Consider the following 24,074-nt stretch of genomic DNA (forward strand, 5'->3'; position numbering starts at 1 on the left):
ACAGCCCCCATCACATCCTTATTCTCAACCTATTTCCAAAACTGTAAACACTTTCTTAGATGGTAAACTCCTTGATGCTGGGACAGCAACTTCTTATGCTATTGCACAGGGCATATCACAATAGAAATGCTGATTCTAACTGTGGCCTTCGGTGCTACTATTACGTACATGTAAGATAAATAGAGCAGATGAATAGAAAAGGGGTTTTTTGAAAAAAAAATTAACTCGACTACTGCAGATGACAACTTGCTTCCTAAATAATAAATAAGACACTACGGTCAAGCAATACAGTCATTTATTTATTGACTGAAACAAGCAAAAGTATCCCCAGACATAATGGCCACCACTTGAACAATACAAATAAATGTTACTGAACAGGGAACATTTCTTTCTCACCGTCCCACCCCCACAAACAACAATAAAAATACTAGAGTTCCAGAAGAGGGTAAAGAGAAAACTATCAAAGGTGCTTATAATGAGCTGAAGAGATGTAATGTATAGGTACTAAAGATCATTAGCTAATTTACCACCACCACAAGCCCCTCAAAAATACTTTGTTTTATCTCTACCATGTACCAAGTATAGTGCTGTTCAACAGCAATTGCAGTACATTTACAACTGTCCTCTGCTGAAGCGGAACAGCAATATTACTATTTTATGTTAAATTTGGGGCTGTAAATAGAAACAAGGGTGCCATGTAATAAGCTATTGAAATTAAAACATCCTGTATTAGATGAAGGGGGAGGGGAGAAGAAGCAAAGCTGCTCCTGAATGCCTTTCAGTTACCATACATTTGTATCAAACAAGCGATCATTGTTTTGGTATCTCACTGTATGTTATACTGGTACAGTAATACAAAGTCTATTCAACTGTGATAGTAAATATGAATACACTGCTTCATATTGAGAAGGCCATTAATATGTGGACCACTGAAAATCTTGACCTGTTACTCATATGTGGACATTTAAATATGTTTATCAGAGACCAGCAAAAAGCTTCAAACATACTGCATGCAGAACACAATAGTTGCTAAACCATTTAGTCTTCCACACAATAGTTAAAAAATGAGTCAGGCATTCCTTAGATTTAGAGAAAACATTAGGAGGCTGTAGGTTTGCAGGCAAGGAGACCTTTTATTTTAATCCATTTATAGAACCCAAAATAGTCAGCAGGTGGCCACATCTATCCATGTTTCATTAAAATCACATAAACCCTAAGTACAAAAGCACCACTGATTATTGCTCTAGAAAAACTGCATGAAAAATTCAAATACGCACAGTAAAAACCATCACCATATGCACAAGACTTCATTTCTTAAAGCAAGTGTATGGAATGCTGATCCAATTTTACACACACCTTCCAATGCTAAGTTGATATTTATATTACTCGACAGCAATGGAAATTTCTAAAAGCATGGTTATGAGAAGGGATATGTTCATATACAGTTTAATATGTCATCTATCATAGTCCTAAAAAAATTAGCATTTACAAAATACTTGATAAAAATATCTTTTAAAAGTTGTCCAAGAGGTACATAAAATCAACCCAAAATTTTCATGACAATTCATTCGCTCTTGTCACCTACAGATTCAGTTCTCTGTGCCTGCGAAGGGGAAGGGAAAAAAAAACAACAATTACTATAGTAAGTTACTTCTCAAGTGTAAAAATAGCCCCCACACTAGCACCTTTTCCTTTGATGCATTATTTGCAACTGCTCAATTTCAAACTATTTCAGTATTATGTTTACAGACACAACAGGTACACACACACTTTTCTTCATTTATTGGTCCCTGCTTTTCAAAAGCCATAGAAGCCTTACCTGCCAGCTTCCATTGTTCATAATGAAAAGCACCACACTACTATCTGTTTCTATTCACTGCACACATGCAGAATGCTCTACCGTACCCTTAACTTTCACTGTTTCAATCTGCCCTTTTACTGACAGTGTGCTGGGTGGGGCACCTCTTGATGTTGAAACACTAACAGTTGAGCGAGAGATGCGAATCTGCAATAACATTATGGGCAATAAAAAGAAACATTATGAACATGCTATCAATGGCTGAAAGACTGAATAATTTTTAAAAAACACTGATTCAATCAGTCGGAGGTATGTGTGGAAAGTACCTCTTCAGCTTTATTTTCACCATTTTCAGATGGTGTAGTACCTTCCTTTGCAGCTTCTTGCTTTTCATCCTTCTTCCCTTTAGCGCCTTTGTTAGCCTTTGTTCCTGGTTCCTTCTGATAAAGGATCAAAAACATGGAGAGAGTTTGCATTAGAAGATGTAGGATACTTGCTACCACTTATGAACCTCCCTGTAACCCAAAAGGTAAATATGAGCAAGTTGTGTGTGACAAATAAGTACAGAATGTCAGCTACCTCTCTCTACAGATGATCTGGAAAGCTTTTACCCACAAATGCCCAAGCTGAGGGTTCTAAAGTTCTCCAGCATCTGCTGCCATCACTAGCAATATTTAACTGAGTATACTCCACTGTTTCTCTTAATTTTCAGGGATTTAAAAAAATATTACTCTAGTAGAATTCATAAGAAAACAGTCCCCGTACATTGTGTGAAAAGGAACCAGGATAAATATAAATACAAGAACAAGTGCTGTCTATCAAAGTCTTATACAGTCAAGCACAACATTAATTGGGCTAGACCAGAGCTGATGTAATGGCACAGCGCTTTTGAATTTAATGGAAATACACCAATTTACACTGGCTGAAGAACTGGCTCCCCTGTGTCTAAAGTATATTAGGTTGATTTAGTAGCACCCTTATTATACCGGAGAAAAAAATATGAAATTTTTGCTATTTTAGGCTGGCATGTTTCTCATTGGAAAGAACATCCCAGATGTTAATGAACCAATATCCTAGGATGGTCACACAGGGAATTTCACTAGTCTGCGGTGGCAGAAAGGCAGGAAGCTATGAACAGGAACCCAACTAGGGGAAAAAACCCTACATTTTCATCTGGAGGTTTATTGTTAATATATAGCAGAATAATGGGCTTTTTCCACATACTATGGCCTATTACTTTTTTATCTATTCTATCTGCACTATGTGTTCCAGTACCTGTTGAGACCTGCAATGCTAGAAGAGGCCTATGCTTAGCAACTCAATTTTGTGAAAACTTTATGGGGCTACAAAGGTGAGGTTGAGGATTTGGCATTGGGTGTTTAAATAAGTCCTGATAAACATTTAGAAGGAGATGTTCCATGATCCCCACTGCTCTACTCCTCCCTCTCCTCTTCCCCTCACTCACCCAGGAGAGTCAGCTATTACTGTCAACTTGGTATATTAAGATCAAGCTTCCTTCCATTTATCCACATAGTAACTACTTTCTGAGTTTTAATGTTTTAGCAAGAATGTACACATTTCTAGGTAAGTCTTCACATAAAAAAAGGACAGTTAAATATTTGGAGTTTTTAACTCTATTTGTTAGCTTTGAACACTAAAAATTACCATATCTGAAATGACTTACAATACAATGTTAATCTGAAATTTCTTATTAGTTGATCAAAGTATAAGCTTGCTCATTTTTGTGTAAAAGTTGCCCAAATCTATCAAGACCAAATTTAATCCAATCCTTAAATGAAATCCAATTATAATCTGGGGAAACTGGTGGTTGTAAAAAATATACCTCAAATATGTCCTCTTTTGTGAAGGATATATACTGAGGCTACAATGTCAAGCCCATTTTCATTACGTGTACTGAAAAAGATAAAACCTACTACATTCCCTTCTTTAATAAACTCCTCCCTCCTTTTTTATATAAGCCTATTTCCCCAAACTAATAATCACATTTTGAGAGAACATGATAATCTTAACATTACTTTGTCAGTAATATCAGATACGATAGTTTACACCCAAAATGTCCCAAGTCACACAATTACATATTCATATACTTGATCTTAATATTCTAATACTTTTCAATCAGAAATATACATTGGGGAGGGCTAAAACAGTTTCCCTCAACATGCTTTTCCTGGTACAACAATTGTTCTTATTTTGCATCTTCCTTGGGCCCCAATAAATCTGTTTTCTGAAGTACTTTTCTAGGTCTTTTTTTAGTAGAGTCTAAAACTACTAATCTACATGCAATAGGATTTTTATTTTGACTGTATTTGGCCTAGAAAGTCACCACCACCTCATTTAGCTACATTTTAAATTCTACCTCTATTTATCATCAGCTTCCTTGGCAATAGCCGCATTCTCATAAGAAAAATATGTATTAGACAAGAGCGTCTCACTAATGGGTGAAGTACTGTCCATTTAGTCAAGCAGGGATGATGACAGTCAAGCTGACACAGTGGGAACTAGGTCCCAGTTAGTAGTGGAGTCACCTTGACCAACCCTGCAAGTCCAGGAAAGGTGGGCTCCATCTTTGGGGAAGGAAAAGATATTGCTACAGTAAATAGCTCTGCTTAGGAAGCAGAAGTATACAGCTGACCGAGTATGCATAGCAGGCAATCTGCAATACATTTTAATTGGGACAGAGGTAGGTGTGGGAGGGACAGTTTGTTTTACTTTAAAGATAAAGCATGTATAAAATGTGGATGCTTCAGAAGTTATCCATGAACATTTGAAACAGGTAGAATAAAATATGCAATGCAAAAACAAAACTGCATGATTATTTGGTTATAGTGGTTTAAATTAGAGGAATTTTACCTTTGTGGTTTTCCTTGGTTTGGGTTCAGGTTTTGGTGGAGCAGGTTTCTATAAAACATTTCCAGTTACACAATATATTAGATAATTCACCACCAGCCTGTCACCCCTCCTTTCCCTTGCATTCTAGTGGGCACCTCTCAAAAGACCAGAAAAGTCTCATATACAAATATACCTCATCTGTCTTGGCTTCTCTGTAGCACTGACACCCACAAACTAAGCTAGCCTGTATCTGTTGGCTCATCCCATAAGCAGTGTGTGCCTCTCGCATTTGGGAAGGCTGGCTCCACCCCGAGGTCTCACCCCTGCTTAGCCCTCTCCCCCCGAGCCCATCACTCATGCCTTTAGTCTCCGCCCCCTCCATAACTGTGCTAGAGGAGTTGCTCCAGCATCAGCACAGCAGAAGACAGAGAGACAGAAGTTCAGAATCACTTTTAAAAGTGGCTCTGCCTCTCACTGGCTGGCCCAGCTGTGGGACTCCTCCTTCTGATGCTGGAGTGCAACTCAGCTAAGGGGCACCAGGACAGGGGGGCAAGACCCCATCTCTTTTAAAAATGGTTCTGAACTTCTGTCTCTCACTGGCTGGCCCAACTGTGGGACTACTTCTGCTGCAATGCATACTGCTGAGACTGGAGCAACTTGGATAGGGCCAGCAATGGGGGGGGCAAAGAGAAGGGAGTCTCAAGGGAAGAGGCAGAGCGAAGGTGGAGCCTCGGCAGGAAGAAGCGGGGCAAAGGCGGGAAGAGGCGGGGCAAAGGCGGGGCCTCGGGGAAAGGCCAAGCAGGAGCTTCCAGCGACAGCTGTTTGGGGAGGCTTAGCCTCCACAAGCCACTTGTAGCTGCTGCCCCTAGGCTCACCACATGTAGGAGTGAAAGTAATTTTGGAGTCATTTTAAGAGTCTAACATGGAATTTGGAGCAAATCATTAACAGAAGCCCACCCTCCATTAGCCTTTCTGTTACGGAGACCTTGCACTATCCAACATGACATTGCTAGAAGGTTCTTCTTCCTCCACTGCTCTTGAAAGGGGTTACTATTATTATTTTTAATATAGGAGTACATACATATGTTAAGCAAATTTATTGGAAAGAAAAAGATTCCCCCTCCCCATCCTTTTACCCACATCTAACAAAGAAAAGTAACCCAAAAGTATCAAATCTAGCCCTGCTATAATAGCCCCAGTCTTTCACAGGAAATTGTATCTCCACAACCTGCATCTGCTGGCCTATCAGGAGAGAGAGCTTCCAGAAGTGCCAAATCACATTTTGTGTGCAACAGGCATACCAGTGAGAGAAAAGAACACAGTTCTTTTATTGAGATTGGTTGCCTTTGGTTATATTAAAATAAACATCCTTCCCTCCAGAGAGCTTTAATGCTCTTCAAGAATAAATGAATCAAATAAAATATGACATCCTGTTTGCCTGGAACAAGAAAGCATATGCCTAGGAAGGTATATATCAACAGCGCTTATGCATACTTACAGCTGACAATCTTGCGGATCGTCTTGTGGGCTATAAAAAGGGGGGGAAAGAAATTTTGTAGGCTTTCAGCAGATGATATTCAAACCAAGGCAAAATATGTTACTCATTCATTTGATGACAAATTAAAATGTATCACTAGGACAACAAAAATCCTTATGGTCAAATACTCATGGAGGAGGCCTCCTCCTCTGGATTTTTAGAGTTTTAAAGTGACAGTGAATTTCATACGTAGTCATTTACAAAAAAGAAAAAAGTTCATGTTTCAGTGACTACAAACATTGATAGATTTGAGAGCAGGTGCAGTTTTACAATAAAGGTGTCCTATTTTATAAATGTTTATCTCAACTTGTTGCTGTGAGAAAGGCCTATGCGAACAGAAAGGATTGACTGACTATACAGGGGAAACTGATTCTACAGAGAACTGTCAAAAGCACAAAGCAAATAAACTGAAAATATTGAGGAAAAGGAGTGTTTCTTTAATCTCTTAGCTGTTACGTTAAACACTGAGTAAAAATATTTTCTGATAGAAATACAAGTTAAGTTGATGATGTTCCTTAACACAGGACTATCAAAGTGCTAATATCATTTAAAAGAAGCAAATTCAGGCCCAATCCTACAACTGAAACCATGTGGATACAGGAGTACACCTGCACAGAGCAAGTTGCAGAATCAGAGGATAAACATTTGACTGTTTTTTCACTTAAAGAAAATGTTAAGGAAAAAATAAAAAAAATTGTGAACTCCCCTGCCCACACCCAAATAAAATTAAATGTCTCTACTTTCATAAAGTCCAGTGTGGAAGATGAGAAAGTCTGGGAAATATTTAAAAACATGTTATCTTGTTCTCCATTCCCAGGCACCTGAATGCATTACAACGACAAAAGAGTTAATGAAGCTGATTACAGAGCATGATTAAAAGTCTCTTGTATATTAAAAATTACAATTGGGTTGTCGGAGGGTCAGGACAAAACGTTGTAACGAGTCCCCTGACTCAGCTCTATTTGTACTGTTTTGATTTGACAAAGGCTTTGGCTTGGTTAAAAAACTCAGATAACGTGGTCTATGCTATAAAATCGGAACCATGTTTTTATTCAATTGTCCCTTTACCTGATTTGTAACCAGTTTCCCAACAGAACAGAACTTAAAGATGAACCGAAATGCTTACAAAGAAAAAAATCTAATTATATACAAAAAAGATGTTTTGAAGGTGACCTGAAAAACCTGAGTCAAGGTCATCCTGCAACAGATGAGACCATCAACACTTCGGGAGTACAGTCAGCCATATTCCATGTAATGATTTAAGTGTCCCTGACTAGTAAACACCTACACAACGAACAAAATCTTGAACTTGGGTCTTGGCAGGAGGAAGGCTTTATCCAAGGAAAAAAGCAAATTGATTTTCAGAGGTCTAGTATTTATGCATAATTCTAAAATCTACACACCTCTTCTCTCAGAGATATAGGATATCTATTTGTTGAGCTCTATCAGTATGCCCAACACCATTGTTAAACAGGTTAAAAAGACAGCATTTCAACTGGTCTCTAAGTACAGAATTGTAGATCCCCTGTACCCCAAATCCCATCTTAAATCTAGATTTACATCCCATGGTTCTCTAGAAAGAATTTGAATATTAAAAGGTGGAGATAAGATAGCTTGCATCTAAATCATAGTGATTTAAAAAAATACACACACACACGCGCACACACACACACAGACTACAATGGCTATTTTTCATGTAGAGGAGTTTACTCATTGAGCTGTTTCATTTAAGCATTTGCACTGACATCAGGAGCACAGAGTTAAAAAAATTCTTTAGAAATCACTGAGTAGAGAGGGTAGCTTGTTTAACTCTCTTGTCCTGTTTTACCTAGAAGCTATGTTATCTGATTGCAGCTCAGTCCTTACAGATAACTGAAATTATGTACAGAGGGCTATACAAAACCCCTCTATCTATTCTTGTTCCCATGTCCACCATGGGTGTTCTTGTATTTGAGAGAGAACAGGCTCTTTTGAAACAGTTTAGAAACCTTCAGGCTTCTGCAAATTCCTAGTTAGAAACTAAAAATGTTCATTCTTTATACTGGTATCCAATGGACATCAATGATGTCTGTCAAATCTTTCTAGAGGGGCGAGGGAAAAAACACACCATCCCTGAGGACTGCTTTCCTCCAAAATTATTTTATTTTGAGAACACAATATTTAAATATTTATACAGGAAAAGACTCTTTGTTTTACACAGGGTAAGTCACATTAAGAGTTTCAGACATGCCCAAGGTATTCTTTTTAACCTGCCTTTGTCATAATATTTTATAAGATATAACAGAAACTACATAAGACTCTCAACTGTACTAATTTGTTCAGTCATATGCTTCTCTTCCTGATCTAGAAAATATTACAGGAAGACACTGCTACTAAGAAGCTAAAAACTCAAGAAACCCTTTTCATGCCTTCCTTCTACTTCCAAAGAGCTAATTTATTCGTTCAGGGGTTTAGGACTGAATATTGCTATTGTTTAAAACATTTCGTCCCTTCCAATGCAACATTTTTTTCAAAATGACTGAGCCTCAAGTCAGCTTCCTTGTCTTGGCTCACAAATTTTTACATTTTCCAGAGTCCTACAATTTATGTTCTTACTCACGTTTTCAGTTCAAAAATGCCCTTTGGAGAATGTTCTTAAACTTTAAAAGAGAGGCAATTCACTGTTAATTCGCCTGAATCTTCACTGAGTTTTAGAAATCAAAGCATTGAACTTTCTTGCTAGATATAAAAAAAAAAAAAAAAAAGAAAAAAGAAAAAGCTAAATTCCCATTGCACTAGGCTTCAGGATCCTTCCCTTACTCTTTCACACACAGATTAAAGTGCTACTGGAAAATGCCTCATGTAGCAATGGGTCCTCTCCTCTTCAGTGCCAAAGGATTAATTCTTACCAAATAAACCAGATCTGTGGTACATTTGCAGTTTTAATACCAGTACCATAATTCCCATAAAACACCCCCATCGTAAGTGAATCTCTATGAAGCAACAAATATTATTTAGCCTTGTAAAATGGGAAATCTACAATTTAGATAATTAAAACCACAACAGATGAAAAACAGGAGTTATACTTGCCTCTTGTTTAGTTATTTTTGCTGCATCCTTGCCCTCAGCACCCTCTGGAGACTAGAGAGAAAACATTGAATAAAGTCAGCTATTTTTTTATCCATCTATAAAAAAAAAAAATGTTGGGGTAATGACAAAACACGGATTACAATAAAGTTACCTGTGTCTATCTGCCACAATAACTGAACATCCCTTGAAAAAGAGACGTTTGGCAGACTTACAAGTTAGGGCTTGCAAACCAAATACTATCAAGTAAAGTCATTCTAGATTTCCCAGCAAGAAACACAAGACTGATTACCAGCAAAAGCTGGTACAGAGCAGCACATCAGCTCCCTAGCAGCAGGTAAGCAGGTAACATCTTGCATCACACAGTGACCATTTCAGCCCATTAACAAAGCGCATCCACAGGCTCCCATGGGAGTTCCATCTAGTCAACAATTGGTAGGATAAGGGTTTGAAGTAGAGCCCGGAGGTTTGCTCTAACATGGATTTTGAGAACCCCTGGGAAATTTAATACCCCTGCTCCCACACATACACTCCACTAGTAATTAGGCAACAAGTCATAAAACAAAAATATACTGAAATGAATTAAGAAAGTTAAACTCAATTTCTCAGCCTTCTTATGCCTCAGATTTCGCTTTCATAATTGCTTACCCTCCCCTCATAGCCTCCATCAAAATAGTTCAAGTTAGAGAAGTACCTGGAGTTTGACGAAAGGTTGGAGGCAAATCCTTTCTAAACCAATGTCTGCTTCACAAGAACAAAGCTTCCCTGCCTACTCTTACCTGCATCATCTAAAAGGTAAAGAAGTGCTCACTAGATTTCATTATAAGCCCTATTACAGTTATATCAGGCATCTGTTATAGCACTTATTAACTATTTGTGTACAGACCAACACAACGCTTCAGGGCAGGAACTTTGTCATCTTCAAAGTGTGAGGTGCTTACAATCTAAACAAGTAATTCAATAAAAAGTGACAAACAGTATTATCACTCGGGAAGGAAGAGGTCTACAGAAGACGACAACACAGCTTTGAGGAAAGCATTATTATTTTTAAATAAGAGCAGATGAATCAGCTTTATAGATTTTTTTTTTTTTTTGGTGTCTGTTTTCTGATCAGGTACAAGAACAGTAGTAGACAGGGAGAAAGTGGGGATCAGTAGTGGAAAGCTAACCAAAAGAATGATTTTGAGAAGGGATTTGAGGGAGTAGAGCAATGTTGCTTGGGACACTGAAGAAAGCAGGCTAGTTTGCTACACACACTTGCCTTCTCCTATAACTCTGTAGCGTCATTGGACTGTGAAGTGCTCATAGGAATAATGAATGTGACTTTGTAGTTATAGCACACAATCTCCTGATAGAAAGGGAAGGTGCCACAATAGCAGCTCATACAAAAATAACTAGCACCAGTAGTTTAAGGGTATGTCTACACTGCCGAGTGAACTCGACTTACTTAAAGTCAACTTTCACCTGTCGATTTTTAGAAGTTGCAGCAGCGTGTACACACTACGCTGTTTGCGCAGATCTCATGCGTCCACACTCACCATACTTATTTTGACTTTCAAAGCAGTGCACTGGTGGTTGCTATCCCACAGTGCAACTAGCCGTGGTGGCTGTTGGGATGAGTGTCATCGTCCCATGATGCAATGCTACTTCCCCCTCCTTTCTTCCCCCAAACAAACAGGAAACCAATTTTCATGTGGTTTTTTTATGCCGTGCTCTTGCCATTGCTGCGGAGACATGAAGCCAGCTCAACTCTGCACTATTATGTAAGCGTCACAAATACATCATGGTTTATCACTGAGTATTTTCGAAGCAGGGCAAGAAGCCGAAGCACGGGCAACAGCGATGTCACCGAGGCTGCCCTGCTACAAGACATGGAGCAGAACAATTCATGATGGCTGCAGGCTGTAACGCATGATCTGCAGTCCGTGGAGCACCAGTTCTGGTCTCCGGAAATAAGCACAGACTGGTAGGACCGCATTGTTATGCAGCTGTGGGATGATGACCAGTGGCTGGAAAACTTTCATATGCGAAAGGCAACTTTCCTCGAACTGAGCTCGAAGCTGGCCCCATCCCTGAAGCACGTGAATACTCGCTTGAGACAAGCTCTGACAGTGGAGAAGAGAGTCGCCATCGTTCTGTGGAGCTGGTAACCCCCGACTGTTACCGCTTGGCTGGGAATCAATTGGGAGTTGGTAAAACTACAGTGGGCTCCGCCGTGATTCAAGTACGCAGGGCCATCAATACACTTCTGCTACGAAGGATAGTGACTTTGGACATAGTGGATGGGTTTGCCACGATGGGGTTCCCAAACTGCGGGGGGGCCACTGATGGGATGCACATCCCTATCTTAGCGCCTGCCCACCTAGCTACCAAGTACATAAGCTGCAAGGGGTAGATTTCCATGGTCCTGCAGGGCTTTGTGGATCACCGGGGTCGTTTCAACGACATCTGTGTGGGGTGGTCTGGGAAGGTGCATGACACGTGTATTTTGTAATTCGGGGCTGTTCTCTAATATGCAGGCGGGCACTTTTTTCCCCCGACCAAAAAATTCACATCGGGAGCGTGGAAATGCCCATAGTGATCCTGGGGGATCCTGCTTACCCCTTGCTCCTTTGGCTAATGACAGTGTACACCGGACACCTTGACAGCGACAAGGAGTGTTTTAATAAGAGGTTAAGCAGTTGTAGAATGGTTGTAGAATGTGCCTTTGGGTGTTTAAAGGGTAGATGGAGGAGTCTCCTTGCTAGGCTGGACATGAGTGAAAAGAACCTCCCTTCGGTGATATCTGCATGCTGTGTTCTTCATAATGTGTGTGAAGCGAAAGGTGAAAGGTTCCCCCAGAGTTGGGCTGTGCAGGCAGAAAGACTGGCCGCCAATTATGAGCAGCCAGATGCCAGCAGTATGCTGAGAGCTAACTACAGAGCGCTTTGCATTAGGGAAGCTTTGAAAACCAGGTTCTGCAATGAGATGCAGGACTGATTTATGTTCCTGTATGTTGTTTGCCTTTGCTAAATATCCCCTTCACCCTTCTCTCCCCCCCCCAAATCGATATCTGTACCCTCCAAATCCCTCCAGGACAACATATGATTTAATAAAGAAACATGTTGAAATGATGCAACCTTTTATTTATGAACATTCAAGTCATGGGTGAAGGGGGGAAGTGTTCATTCACAGTCTCAAGGGGTAGTGTGGTTGCTTGCTGGCCAGGCTGGCCTCCACCAGGATGGAGGCGAGCATGTACTACAGCTTGGCCATTCTCCTCCGAGACCTCTTGGGGGAGGGGCAGGGCAGCGCTCTCTAGGTGGAGGAGCATTATGGAGGGGCTGCAGTGGGACTCTGTCCTGCCTCCACTCCTCCTGAAGCTCCACAAGCCACCGGAGCATGTCTGCCTGTGTGGTACTGTGATCATGCTCCTGCATTTCCCTGCGACTCTCCCTCTCCCATGTCCATATTTTGGGACAAGATCAGCCACCATGCTCTGAGCTCTGTCTCTGCAGCCGCAGAGGCGTTCATGAGCTCGCCAAACATGTCATCTCTTGTTTGTTTGTTTGTTTTTTTCCTCTTTCTAATCTGCGATAGTCTTTCTGCAGCATTACTTGAGGAATGGGCCAAGGCAGAGGTGTCTACAGAATGAAAAGAAAGTAACAAGGTAGCCATTGTTAGCAGACTGAAGATTTTGATACAACTGCAACAATGTAGACAATACTCCCCATGCAGTGCACAGGGCAAACACAGACCCTCATTCCATTCCTAACATCCCAGAAGGATCAGCTCGCTGTTCCCTTACAAAGATGGGAAACAAGGGGATCTGCGGACAGCGCGGGTGGGGTATATAGTCTCTGCTTAAACCAAATAAAAGCAATCAAAGTTTTTTGGTAGGACACTGCAATGGGGAATACAAAGGTACAGGGCATCTGCTGTATAGCTCGGGTATTTTAAACATGCGCCGTGAGATATCAACTGATGATTACGGGAGCATATCTCATTACATAAATAATCTGTTCCATGGGTAACCCCACAGTAAAGTCCCCTTCCTGACCCCCAATGTAAAAGGACAGAACTGCTAAGAAGAAAAGAACCTCACCAGATGTGCCTTCCCCGGGGTCATTATTGCTGTCCTGGGTGCTGCTGGACTGCTCTGGGGTCAGGAATAGGTTCTGACTTTCAGGGAGAACGGACACCAGCTCTCCTGCACCCTGCTCTCCTCAGCCGCCTCCTCGTCCACGGAGTCCTCATCATAAGTCCATGGACTGTGATCTAGGGAAGGTATCGATGCTGCGGGGCGGCACCGTGGTGGGATCGCCACCGAGAATTGCATGCACCTCATCGTAGAAGCGGCATGTTTTGGGCGAGGAGCCAGAATCACTGTTAGCTTCCCTGGCTTTCTGATATGACTGACACAGCTCCTTGATCTTCATGCAGCACTGCTGAGTGTCCCTCTTGTGTCCCTTCTCCAGCATGCCCTGGGATATTTCCTGTAAATGTCCAGATTCCTTTTGCTGGCTCTAAGGTGAGCCAGAATGGACTCCTCGCCCCACAGACCGATGAGATCTAAGACCTCTGGTCGACTCCATGCTGGAGCGCGTTTGGGCTTTGCGGTAGCCATGAGGAGTACAGCAACAAAGCTCTCTCCATGCTGGCAGCACAGGAAATGAAAATTCAAATGTTCCCAGGGCTTATGGGGAGGAGACATTTCCGGGTAGTGTGACCACAGTACAGCACAGTGCAATGTCCAAAGCGATCACAATGGGGCATTGTGGGATACCTCCCAGAGGCCAATAAAGTCAATTTAAGTGAACTTGTGTCTACACTGACACTAAATCGAACCAAGTTTTTTTCCCCCCATGAGGTAATGTTATGGCTCACAGTATTTAGCACAATGCTGTCACCTGTCAACTTGCAGTGCATCCTAGCTATGTCTGTCTTGCTTACATTGTAAACACTTCAAAGAAGAGATCACGTGCACTGTGAGTTTTGTATAGCACCAAGCCCACACTGTTGGAACTAAATAATTGTTCAGACAGTACTCCATCCTAGATAAGCTTTCTACCTGTACAGCATTCTTCAGTTTACTTGTATCATCATTATTACAGAAGAATCTATAGGCCCATTCTGTTAGGTGCTGTATAAACACATGAAAAGAGGTTGTAAACTCTTTGGGGCAGACATGAAGAATAAGGTGACAAACAATGTGTGATTACAAAGAACCATCACCAAACAATGATACGACTATGATCAATGTCATAAACAATAGTCACAGCAAACGAGCTGCCTGCCCAACAAAATTTATGCTTTCAGTACTGTAACTAAATGGTACATTTTAAGTTCAGCAGACCACAGATATGTTTTCTATTTTAAGTGCCATTACAGATTAGGTGTCTGGATTATCAGATTTATAAGGTAAACAAATTTGTAAATTAAGCAGCAGTTAAACTTTAGAAGATCAATTAGATCCACACATTTTATATCTGACCTCCCATTCCCTATGTCCACCAATGATGAGGAAGAGCTTTTAAAAAAGGGACACTGGTTAAAAATCAGGTTCTTAGATAAACAGTGGATTATATAACCATGGGAATATTAAGAACTGATTTTATTTATTTGTATGTGCTAATTTTTGCATTTCACTCATTTTGGAAAATGAGCACCAACCCCCTGGTTGATTTCACCTTTTAGTCATCATACATTAGCAAAATGCTATGGCATTTAGGTTGCCAACACAATAGGGGAATCATTAAATTGAATAAAATTTAAAGATAACTTTACAGATGTGAAATTTATCTGACAGGTAGCTACAGCTTGTAACTGAAAAAACTTTAATTTTACTAATTAAAACGCTGAAATATAAACAGGATGTAGCTTAAGTAAAACCATGCAACATTAGCAAGGTTACCATTTATCTGTCAGATGGCAAATCAATTTAGATGGCCAAAGGGGTTTATCGTATTCCAGCACCACAGCTTTTGCACAGATATTGAAGTTTACGTTTAAATGGATTTATTTTAGTAACATAAACAGTGTATTAAAAAGCCAACACTGAAAGATAAGATATGGTAAAACTGATTAAACAAAATCTTGTAAAGGATCTTAATATTAACTGATGCCAAACGTAAGGGCTGTGTGGTCAGAAATTACAGGCTCAAACCCATGTGAATTTAAAAAGCATATACTGATTTCATTACAACTACTATATTTGAAGTTAGAGGGAAAAGTCCATTAGGACATTTAGTCTAAATCCCTGTCAGTACATGGATTACCCACTAAGGTATTTTTTTCTAGTGTTTTGTCCAGTCAAGTTGTAAAATGTCCCATGCAATAAGAATTTTCTCCAGATATCCTTCTGGCACAGCATTTTAGGTACAATCTCTGAGTTGTACACCATCTTTTCCCTGTTCCCTGATCTGGTGCCTCTGTTACTTCTCCCACCTCCCAGCTATTTTCCCCTTCACCAAAAACCAACCAAACAAACTATGCTTTGCAACAAAACTTTTTGCCAACAAAAAGACATCTCATACCCTAAACCTACTTCAGAATTACTGCTTTCCAGTGTTTTTCCTCTATGTGAATGTTTCAGCCAGATTCCCCCCGACAAGCATTACCTTGAGGTTTTCCCAAGCTAAAACTCAGACCAAGTTCATTGCTAGTGTAACTATATTTAAGTCAGTGGTGTTACACTAGGGTGAGTTTGGCCTACTGCATTGTTTCCTCATCCATATTTCTACTTCTTTAGGTCCTTTTAATTTCTTCTGTCTTCACAATAGCTCAAATTTACAAAGTGATATAAAATTAATTATGGTGCTGCTTACTTCCCATTTCAGATTATTAATGAAGACATTCAATCCCATGTCATTTAAACAACAACTCACTCCTCTGACACACTTACCCCAGTACAATAACTTATTTATCATTAAACTTTTTTTGTGGTTCTTTGACCAATTTTAGTGGACGCAACAGTGTTCATAGCCGAATCAATCTGAATTAACTGTACAAGTAAAACAGATACCATATCAAATGCTTTACTAAAAGCCCAATATGTATCTACTGCATTTATTTTATCTGCAAAGGGCCCAATCCTGAAAAACATTCATATACGTCAGTAAATTCATGCACATTAACAATCCCACTGAATTCACATTTGAAGTACATGAAGTTACTTATGTGCTTAAGTATTTGCAGAATCAGAGCCTAATTTTTTAATTCTCACCCAACAAGAATAAGAGCTAGGTTTCTATTTTTAAACATTCTTTTTAAATTTATCCAACATATTCCATTAAACTTTACTTACAGATTATACACATCTCAACATTAATTCTTGTGAGATAGTATAAAGAAAACTCCACAGTTTCTACACCTCCTGGGCCTTTTAAAAGAGTATTTACAAACCTGTTAAAACTGCATAATATACTAACTCCCTTTCATCTCATAGGCAATTATCCTTTCCCAGTTACCTAATCAATTAGAAGCTACAGAGTTACCTGCATTAAGTACATACATTTTTCACTGTAAAAGAAAATACTTCTGAAATATTTATTCTTTATAAAATCTAAACCTATATAACATTTTGATCTTCTGAAATCATATATAATGAAATAAAACACAAGACTTAGAAATGATGAAGGGATTTATATTCTAAAAATATCTATTAGAAGAGGAATATATAATTTTCTAATCCTTTAAGGGGATAATGTCAACATCTTGAAGTGATGAAAGGGCAAAGTATACTTAAAGTTCTAATATGAAACAGATAAAAATATCCTCCTGTCACCCATCAAACAAAGTCCTCTGTCCACACACACACACACACACACACACACACACACACACGAAAGGGGAAGTATATCATGATTACAGTCAAATTTCATCAAGTCAGAAAACACAAGTCTAATTCTTTATTAAACCTAATAGTTTAATGTTTGTAACATGTAAATCCAATATGCTTCATATTCTTTCAGAACATTAAAAAATAAAAGGAAGAAATAGAATTTATACCAGAGTTTAATTGTATTTCCACAAATCAGAAAATGGAAAAAGTGTGATTATTTTTCCATTTAAATGTTTTTTCATAGATGTATTTAAATCTGTTTTTATTATATATGTATGTTCTGTAATTCCCGCTTGAGAAGATCTAGATGTTTGGTCATCATAACTTAAGCCACATGGGCACTTAATGGGGCATTTCGCAAACTCTGTATTACAACTAATTCTGTTCGCCTGACAGCGCTATACAATTCTGAGTGGAACAACCAACCTATGTTTTTATCTTTATAAAACTATAAAGATAAATGTTCAAAGTTTTTCCTCATAGTTTCTTTATTCAACAGAATGAAGGATTAAAAGCAGTTCTGTTTAAACCTACATAAACTTGACGTTCAAGTTTCCATTATCTTCTAGAACCAATATTTCCATTTTGGTGTGTAAAATTAGAAGCCAATTCCATATTTAGGCACCTAAAGAAATGCCCTGATTTTTAGGGGTACAGATCAGTTATGGAAGAGGTCAGACATGCTGAGCACCCACAATAGACAGCTCACTTAGATGAATAATTTTATGACCCTGCATTTGAAAATTTGGGCCAAGATGTTAGTAAATTCTTTTCTTATTATTTGTTCCTTTGTTTTACTATTATTGTATAATTAAATAGCAAGGTCAAAACAGCATGGTGGAACTGTAGTGGAAGCTGAAGTCTGTTCAATATTATTCCGTTAGATCAAATTTTTCAAAATTGGGCTCTGGTTCTGAAAACTGAACCGTGCAGTAGGACCTTGGCAGATCCATTTCCAGTGTTGGGTCTTAGTGTTTAAGCTTAGGCTCCTAAATCCATATTTAATCACTTAAATAGAATTGCCCTGATTTTCAGAATGACCCTAGCACCCACTAAAGTGTATGAACTTCTCTGAAAATCAGGACAGTTTTATTTTAAGTGCCTAAATATAGATTTAGGAGTTTAGCTCTAGACACCCATGTTTGACAATATTAACTCAATTTTTTAAAATAATTTACTCCAGCAAATATATAGTAGCTTTGAGGGGTGGAAAAACAGAAGAGAAAAGGAGCACAAAACCCACACAATACTCAGTTGTGACCAAAAAGCAAATATGTAATATTAAGACTGTTCTTTAGTGAGAAAAAGTTTTATATTTTTCTAACTGTTACAGCTGCTCAGTGCTGTGGTACACCAAACCTTTGCTGTACCAGTATTGCACCAGGTTACCATGACTCTGAAGCAAGCACAGAAAGCACTTCAGATAGTAGGTCCTAAAAGTGCTCCCTGAGGGTCCCACTAATGACTCAGACACATGGCTAAGTGAAGGGGTATTTTACTAGGCTGGCAGAAAGGGGAAGACTGCAAAAACACCCTATGTACAGTGGCTTAAACAGTTGCAATGGAAGGTAAAATAATAGTAGTTCCTATTTGGGCCCTTTCATGGGGCAGGGCACCCCAATGAGAATTAGGGTACCTCAGGCCTAGGGCCTGGAGTGCCCTCTCCAGTTTAGTCTCTGCTACAGGGAAATAGGAGCTTGCAGGTTTCCAGGCCAGGATCAGTTAGCTGTGTCTTTTCTTGGGGCCCCTCTGCACATGTTCCCTACCCAGACTTTGCTGCTTCCTCACAGGCTTTGCCCAGACCTGAACCAGATTGTGATGGGTTCTAGCCACAGCCTGTTCACACAGTTCCCCGGCTGCTACTGCAGCCAGCTCTGCATGAGGTTCCCCGGCAGGTTCCCCTGCATTCAGTTTTCCCGTTACTCCCAGTTTGCCACGGGGCTACTGCTTCTCCTCAGAACAAGGTTACTTCCCAGGGGAGGGTCATCCATAGAGTTTCCACCCCTTCCCGACCATGGGAAGGAGATGTGCTTGCGTGCCCACCCTGGAAGATTGTACATCATTGGGGCGGGGGCTGATAGGAATGGTAGTTTCCTCGCTTAGCAGATTCATCATGCTGCCCACTCCCCTCTGAAAAGGACAAGTCCTCACATCCAGCACAAGTCCACTCAGCAGTCCTGGTTCCAGTGGATTCTCTGTGGTCTCAGGTTCCCCCTTACCTCTGGGGAGGGTGTGTTTTATTCACTCAACCAGCCCTCCAGACTGGTTCCTTCTATTCAACCATTTCCCATACTGGTCCTTCTATTTCTGTTATAGGTTCACCCTTATTCTGTGGGGTAGGCTGTCTTGGTGTGGTAACCCCCAGGGATTCTGTCTTCTCCCCAAACTCAGTTCCCTCTGACAGGGCTACACCTGGAAATGCTTTATGAGAGCCTGGCCCTGCACAGTGGGAAACATGGCAGCACTCACCCCAGTCTGGTCCTCTTTGCTGATTTAGGTTCTCTCTGCCATTTACCCGTCCTGCTGTGGCATATAGGTCAGACCTTCAAGTTGGGTCAGGAACCAGGTAAAATTTTAGCTTGTTGTCGTGTAGGACTAAACTATTTCCACTCAGGACAGCAGACAATTCATAGAGTACCTCTGACATCTTGCTGACTGCCTTGTATGGGCCCTGTCTGAACTGAGCTCTTTCTGTGCTGCCCAAACCAGCTCACCCTCCTAGTAATAGCTACTTTTTAGTCATAGTGTTTCTTTTTTCTCTGGCTGGCCCTACTGTGGTGATGCTGTAGTGCTTGGCTGACACTGCTGAGAATACCTGCCAACTGTGTTAGGTATTCTGTGGGATTAGCACACCATTCTTTCACATCTGCCCCATCCAGCAATTCGACCACCAGGGAAGCATATGCAAACATCACCACACATGACATATACCCCAGGGAGAACTGTACTCTACTTCTGTGGTCCATCAAGACATAGGGAATCAACCTGTCCCAGGTCCATCGATTGTTGTAATTTCTCATACATGCCATAGTTGTCAACATATGGGTCAGATGCTCACCAACCCACCAACTGTGGGTTTTAAGGTGTGGGTGATGCAGGTCTTCTTGATCTCAAGCAGGTTGCACCATGACCCAAAAGTCTCACCTGTGATCACTCACAGTTCAAGGATCACAGGCTCTTGTCTGTCCATCTCTAACTTTCCTTTCCTGTCCCCAAAATACGTTCTAACAGTTTGGCTGATTGTCATCAGCTATCCTTCAATATGAGGATGATGTCTGCTGGGGGAAATGTCAATGATGAGACTTAAGAGTCCAATTCATGCTCTATAAGTTTTTCCACATATGTGACAAGTGGTTGATTGTAGAAAGCACAACTGCTAGCCGGGATGCTGTACCATTTTCTTCCTCCTCTGCGATTTCTCAGCATTTTGAGCAAAGCGATTCTTATCAAAACGGGCTGAGGCTTGATGAATGATGCAACGCCATTGCAGTCTACTGCCAGCCAGCTCTTCCCAATTCATGGGGTCAATGCCTCCCTTCTTAAGATACGCTTTCAGGGTGTCCTTGAAGCATTTCATCTGTCCCCCGCGGGTCCTCTTACCAAGATTAAGTTGAGAAAAGAGGACTTGTTTCTGAAGATGAGAATCAGCCATCCGCACACAATGCCCAGTCCAGCAAAGCTGATGTAATCTTCACCTCAGCACTGGTGATGTTAGCTGCAGAGAAAATGCTGGCATTGGTACAATAGTTTTCCCATCTGATACGGAGAATCTTCCTAAGGCAGAGCTGTTGGTACCACGCCAGATGCTTAAGATGGCTGCGATATGTCATCCATGTCTTGCACCCATAAAGAGTGGGGATGACTACTGTACTGTAGACCAGGATCTTAGTTTCCATCAGCAGATCTCTGTCAAGACATGACGGATCAACTTTCCAAAGGATGCGCTGGCGCAACAGATCCTGTGTTCAATCTCCACATCAAGGTTGGCTGTCTGGGAGAGGTGGCTACCCAGGTAAGGAAATGCTCAATGTTTTCCAGGGACTCAACCACCGATGACAATTTGTGGGAGAAAGGGGGCAACTTGTGCTGGGCCAGGCTGGTAGAGCATTTTAGTCTTCCCAATGTTGAGGGAAAGTCCCAAGCTATGATAGGTGCCTGAGAAGAGATTTAGGGTGGATTACAGGTCAGCCTCAGTGTGCGCAGGAATAGCACAGTTGTCAGGATACTGTAGGTTGGTAATAACAGTCCTGGTGTCTTTAGTTTTAGAATGACGATGCCACAGATTGAAGAGCTGGCCATCCATGAGATCCTCAATCCCAATTCCAGAAGAAAGGAGGTCATGAATAAGAATCAAAATTACGGCAAGATAAATGGAAAAAAGGGTTGGAGCAACAACACACCCCTGCTCAACACTAGTACAGATGATAAACAGGTCCATCTCTAACCCATTACGGAGGATAGTGGTGGTCATCCCATCACGAAGTAGCCTAAGAACACAAATGAACTTCAATGGACAAATGAACCTAGACAGCACCTTCCATAACACTTCACGAATCAAAGGCCTTAGTTAGGACAACAAATGCCATAAACAATGGCTGGTGTTGTTCTCTACACTTCTCTTGGATCTGTCATGCAACAAAAATCATGTTGGTGGTGCCCTGAGATGGTCTGAAGCCACATTGAGATTCTGGAAGAATGTATTCAGCAAGAGGAAGGAGATGGTTCAGAAGGATGTGAGCAAGGATCTTCCCAGCAATGGAGAGGAGGGCAATGCCTCAGTAATTCCTGCACATTGACTCGTCTCCTTTCTTAAAAATGGTCCCAATATTGGCATTCTTTAGGTCTACTGGAATTCCCTCATTAACCCAAATTCTAACAAGTAGTTGGTGAAGTTTTTGCCTGAGTGCTATTCTACCAGTTTTGAAGATCTCCTTGGGGATGCCATCTGGGCCCAGTGCCTTGTTGTTTCCAAGTTTGGCTGATAATTAATTAATTTTTGAAACACTTATTTTAAAAATTATATTTGTGATTAAGAGCACAGCATATCCTTAAGAGTTTATTTTGCACAGCAATACCTCTGCTCTATCCCCAACCCTAACTTCTTGCGTTGTCAGCTGAAGTTGGCTGTTGGGAGGGGCAGAGATGAGAGGCACTGATGTGTGAAGACTTACGAGCCAAAGGTCATGGTGATGTTATGTTTATTTGGTTCCATTTACCCTTCTTACAAACTGCACTTAAACATAGTACCTGCTAACCTAGATTCTAACACAGCTTAAAGAACTAGTGTGGAGGAGTCAAAACAATCTAAGAACTATTATCAAGAGTATGTTCATATCTTAGAATCATTTTTTAAATCTGCTTTCCAACAACTGGCCTTTTAAAGCTTATCAGAACCCCGCTGAGTGCGAACCATTTTTAAAAATGGCTCTCAAAAGGCCCTGTCCACATGAGACTGAAAAAAAAAAAAAAAAAAAATCTCTACACTAGTGTTACCTCCAGTAGATCTAAAGAGTGGGTACTGACATTTTTCCTCACAGCATCCTCAAACTCTGCTCAGGTAGATCTAGACAATACAATGGTACAAATGTTGTCAGCTATCTGAATCCATCTACAATAGCACTCCCTCGAACCACAGTGATACAACAACAGGGGTAGACTGACTGGGGTAGGGACGCGGGGGAAGAGGGAAGAAAGAAACAGTCAAGGGCAAACATAGCTGAATAGTCCTCATAAGTTCTGATGAAGACTATTCTACAATACTTTTCACCCAGATGGATCTCAAAGTGCTTTCAAAACACTACAGATTACAAACTCCATCTTCAACTGTTATGACTATAGAAAGGCATCCACTGTTTAAGCAGCACTGGATATTACAATACAGTTTCCAAGAGAAAATGAATTCAAGTCATAGGACAATTTATGAGACAGAATACAATTAACCAAGGTGTAAACTAGCCAGGATACAGAAGTTAAACATCTCTACTTTGTGAAAAGTACAATGGATCTTTAGATAGGATATTGGCTTCTCTCTCATTTGGAAGAGGGCACCTCAAACATCTGTTCCCTCTTTCATTATGCTGGGGCACTTGTTCAACACTGACTCTGTCTGATGAGCGTCACCCACTGAATCAACACCATCTCCTGCTGCACTTAGATAGAGGCCTTTAGGGAAGACTGAAGTAACAAACCTGCTTAGTCTGCAGGTGAAAGATCACAAGTTGGGGTACATATCCAATACTTGAAAAAATCCTCTCTAAGTATAAGCATGTGCTAAGGAAGAGTTGTTCATCCAGTTTAGAAGGTATGCTGAATTAAAGAAGAGAAACATTTTATTGAAGCTATATAATCCTACCAAATGTGATTTCCAAGAGACATCAAAACCTGGTTTGCCTTCACCTTCCACAAATGATACTATGACGATTTCCAGTAAAAGGTAATTTCAAGCTACTGTGTTACAACAGTATTAACACAGACCTCAGACTGGGACAAACCTGCACAAAACTATTGCTTTGGTATACATTTCAATAACAAAATTAGAACTCAGTAATTTATTAATCAAAGCAAACTTTTAATTATGTAGCATTTGTTAGCAACATATCTTTGGTGTATCTGTTTCACTTACACAGTAGACTAGTTTTGTGAAGCTTATCAACAAAACTGATATCCCAGAATCTGAAATAACATTTTTCCATTGACTTCTTGCTCTGCTTTCAAATCCATTTTTTATCTCCATTGAGAAGAGGCAGAACATTTCTAAAATCCCTGTATAGAAATGGATTATCTGCACCTGTTCATTTTTAAACTGGGAGATAATGACTTGTGATATCTGATGAACTGTAGTTGACAATACACTTTACTTTATAGTTTAATACATGGAACTACGTTGTGAATGACCTAACATTGATAATTCACCTGAACATTCTGAGTGGGTGGCTGTTTTGTTCAGGTTGAAATTCATTTGAAATTAGTGGGTGGGTGACATGGTCTAAAGAGAGCAAGGA

General features: G+C 40.4%; 1 protein-coding gene across 3 annotated transcripts in view; it reads right to left on the minus strand.

Annotated features, from left to right (window-relative positions):
• Positions 1–278: 278 nt before the first annotated feature.
• HMGN3 (high mobility group nucleosomal binding domain 3) overlaps positions 279–24,074 on the minus strand; it is a 29,170-nt gene continuing 5,374 nt past the window's right edge. Inside the window, exons 2-7 of one of the 3 annotated variants that reach the window (XR_010917091.1) lie at positions 9,255–9,305; positions 6,147–6,176; positions 4,670–4,717; positions 2,125–2,238; positions 1,820–2,005; positions 279–1,603 (exon numbers count right to left, since the gene is read on the minus strand). Coding sequence is in view for 2 of the 3 variants with exons in the window: in XM_067532627.1 (XP_067388728.1) it covers positions 1,590–1,603; positions 1,906–2,005; positions 2,125–2,238; positions 4,670–4,717; positions 6,147–6,176; positions 9,255–9,305 (357 nt within the window). In the remaining variant the exon portion in view is untranslated. The remainder of the gene's footprint in view (positions 1,604–1,819; positions 2,006–2,124; positions 2,239–4,669; positions 4,718–6,146; positions 6,177–9,254; positions 9,306–24,074) is intronic. The other 2 variants (XM_067532627.1, XM_067532628.1) reach the window with 2 other exon arrangements.

This window comes from Emydura macquarii, unplaced genomic scaffold, assembly GCF_026122565.2.
Source record: "Emydura macquarii macquarii isolate MOO-44397 ecotype Brisbane River unplaced genomic scaffold, CSIRO-AGI_Emac_v2 contig_3295, whole genome shotgun sequence".
In the NCBI taxonomy this organism is placed as follows: Eukaryota; Metazoa; Chordata; order Testudines; family Chelidae; genus Emydura; species Emydura macquarii.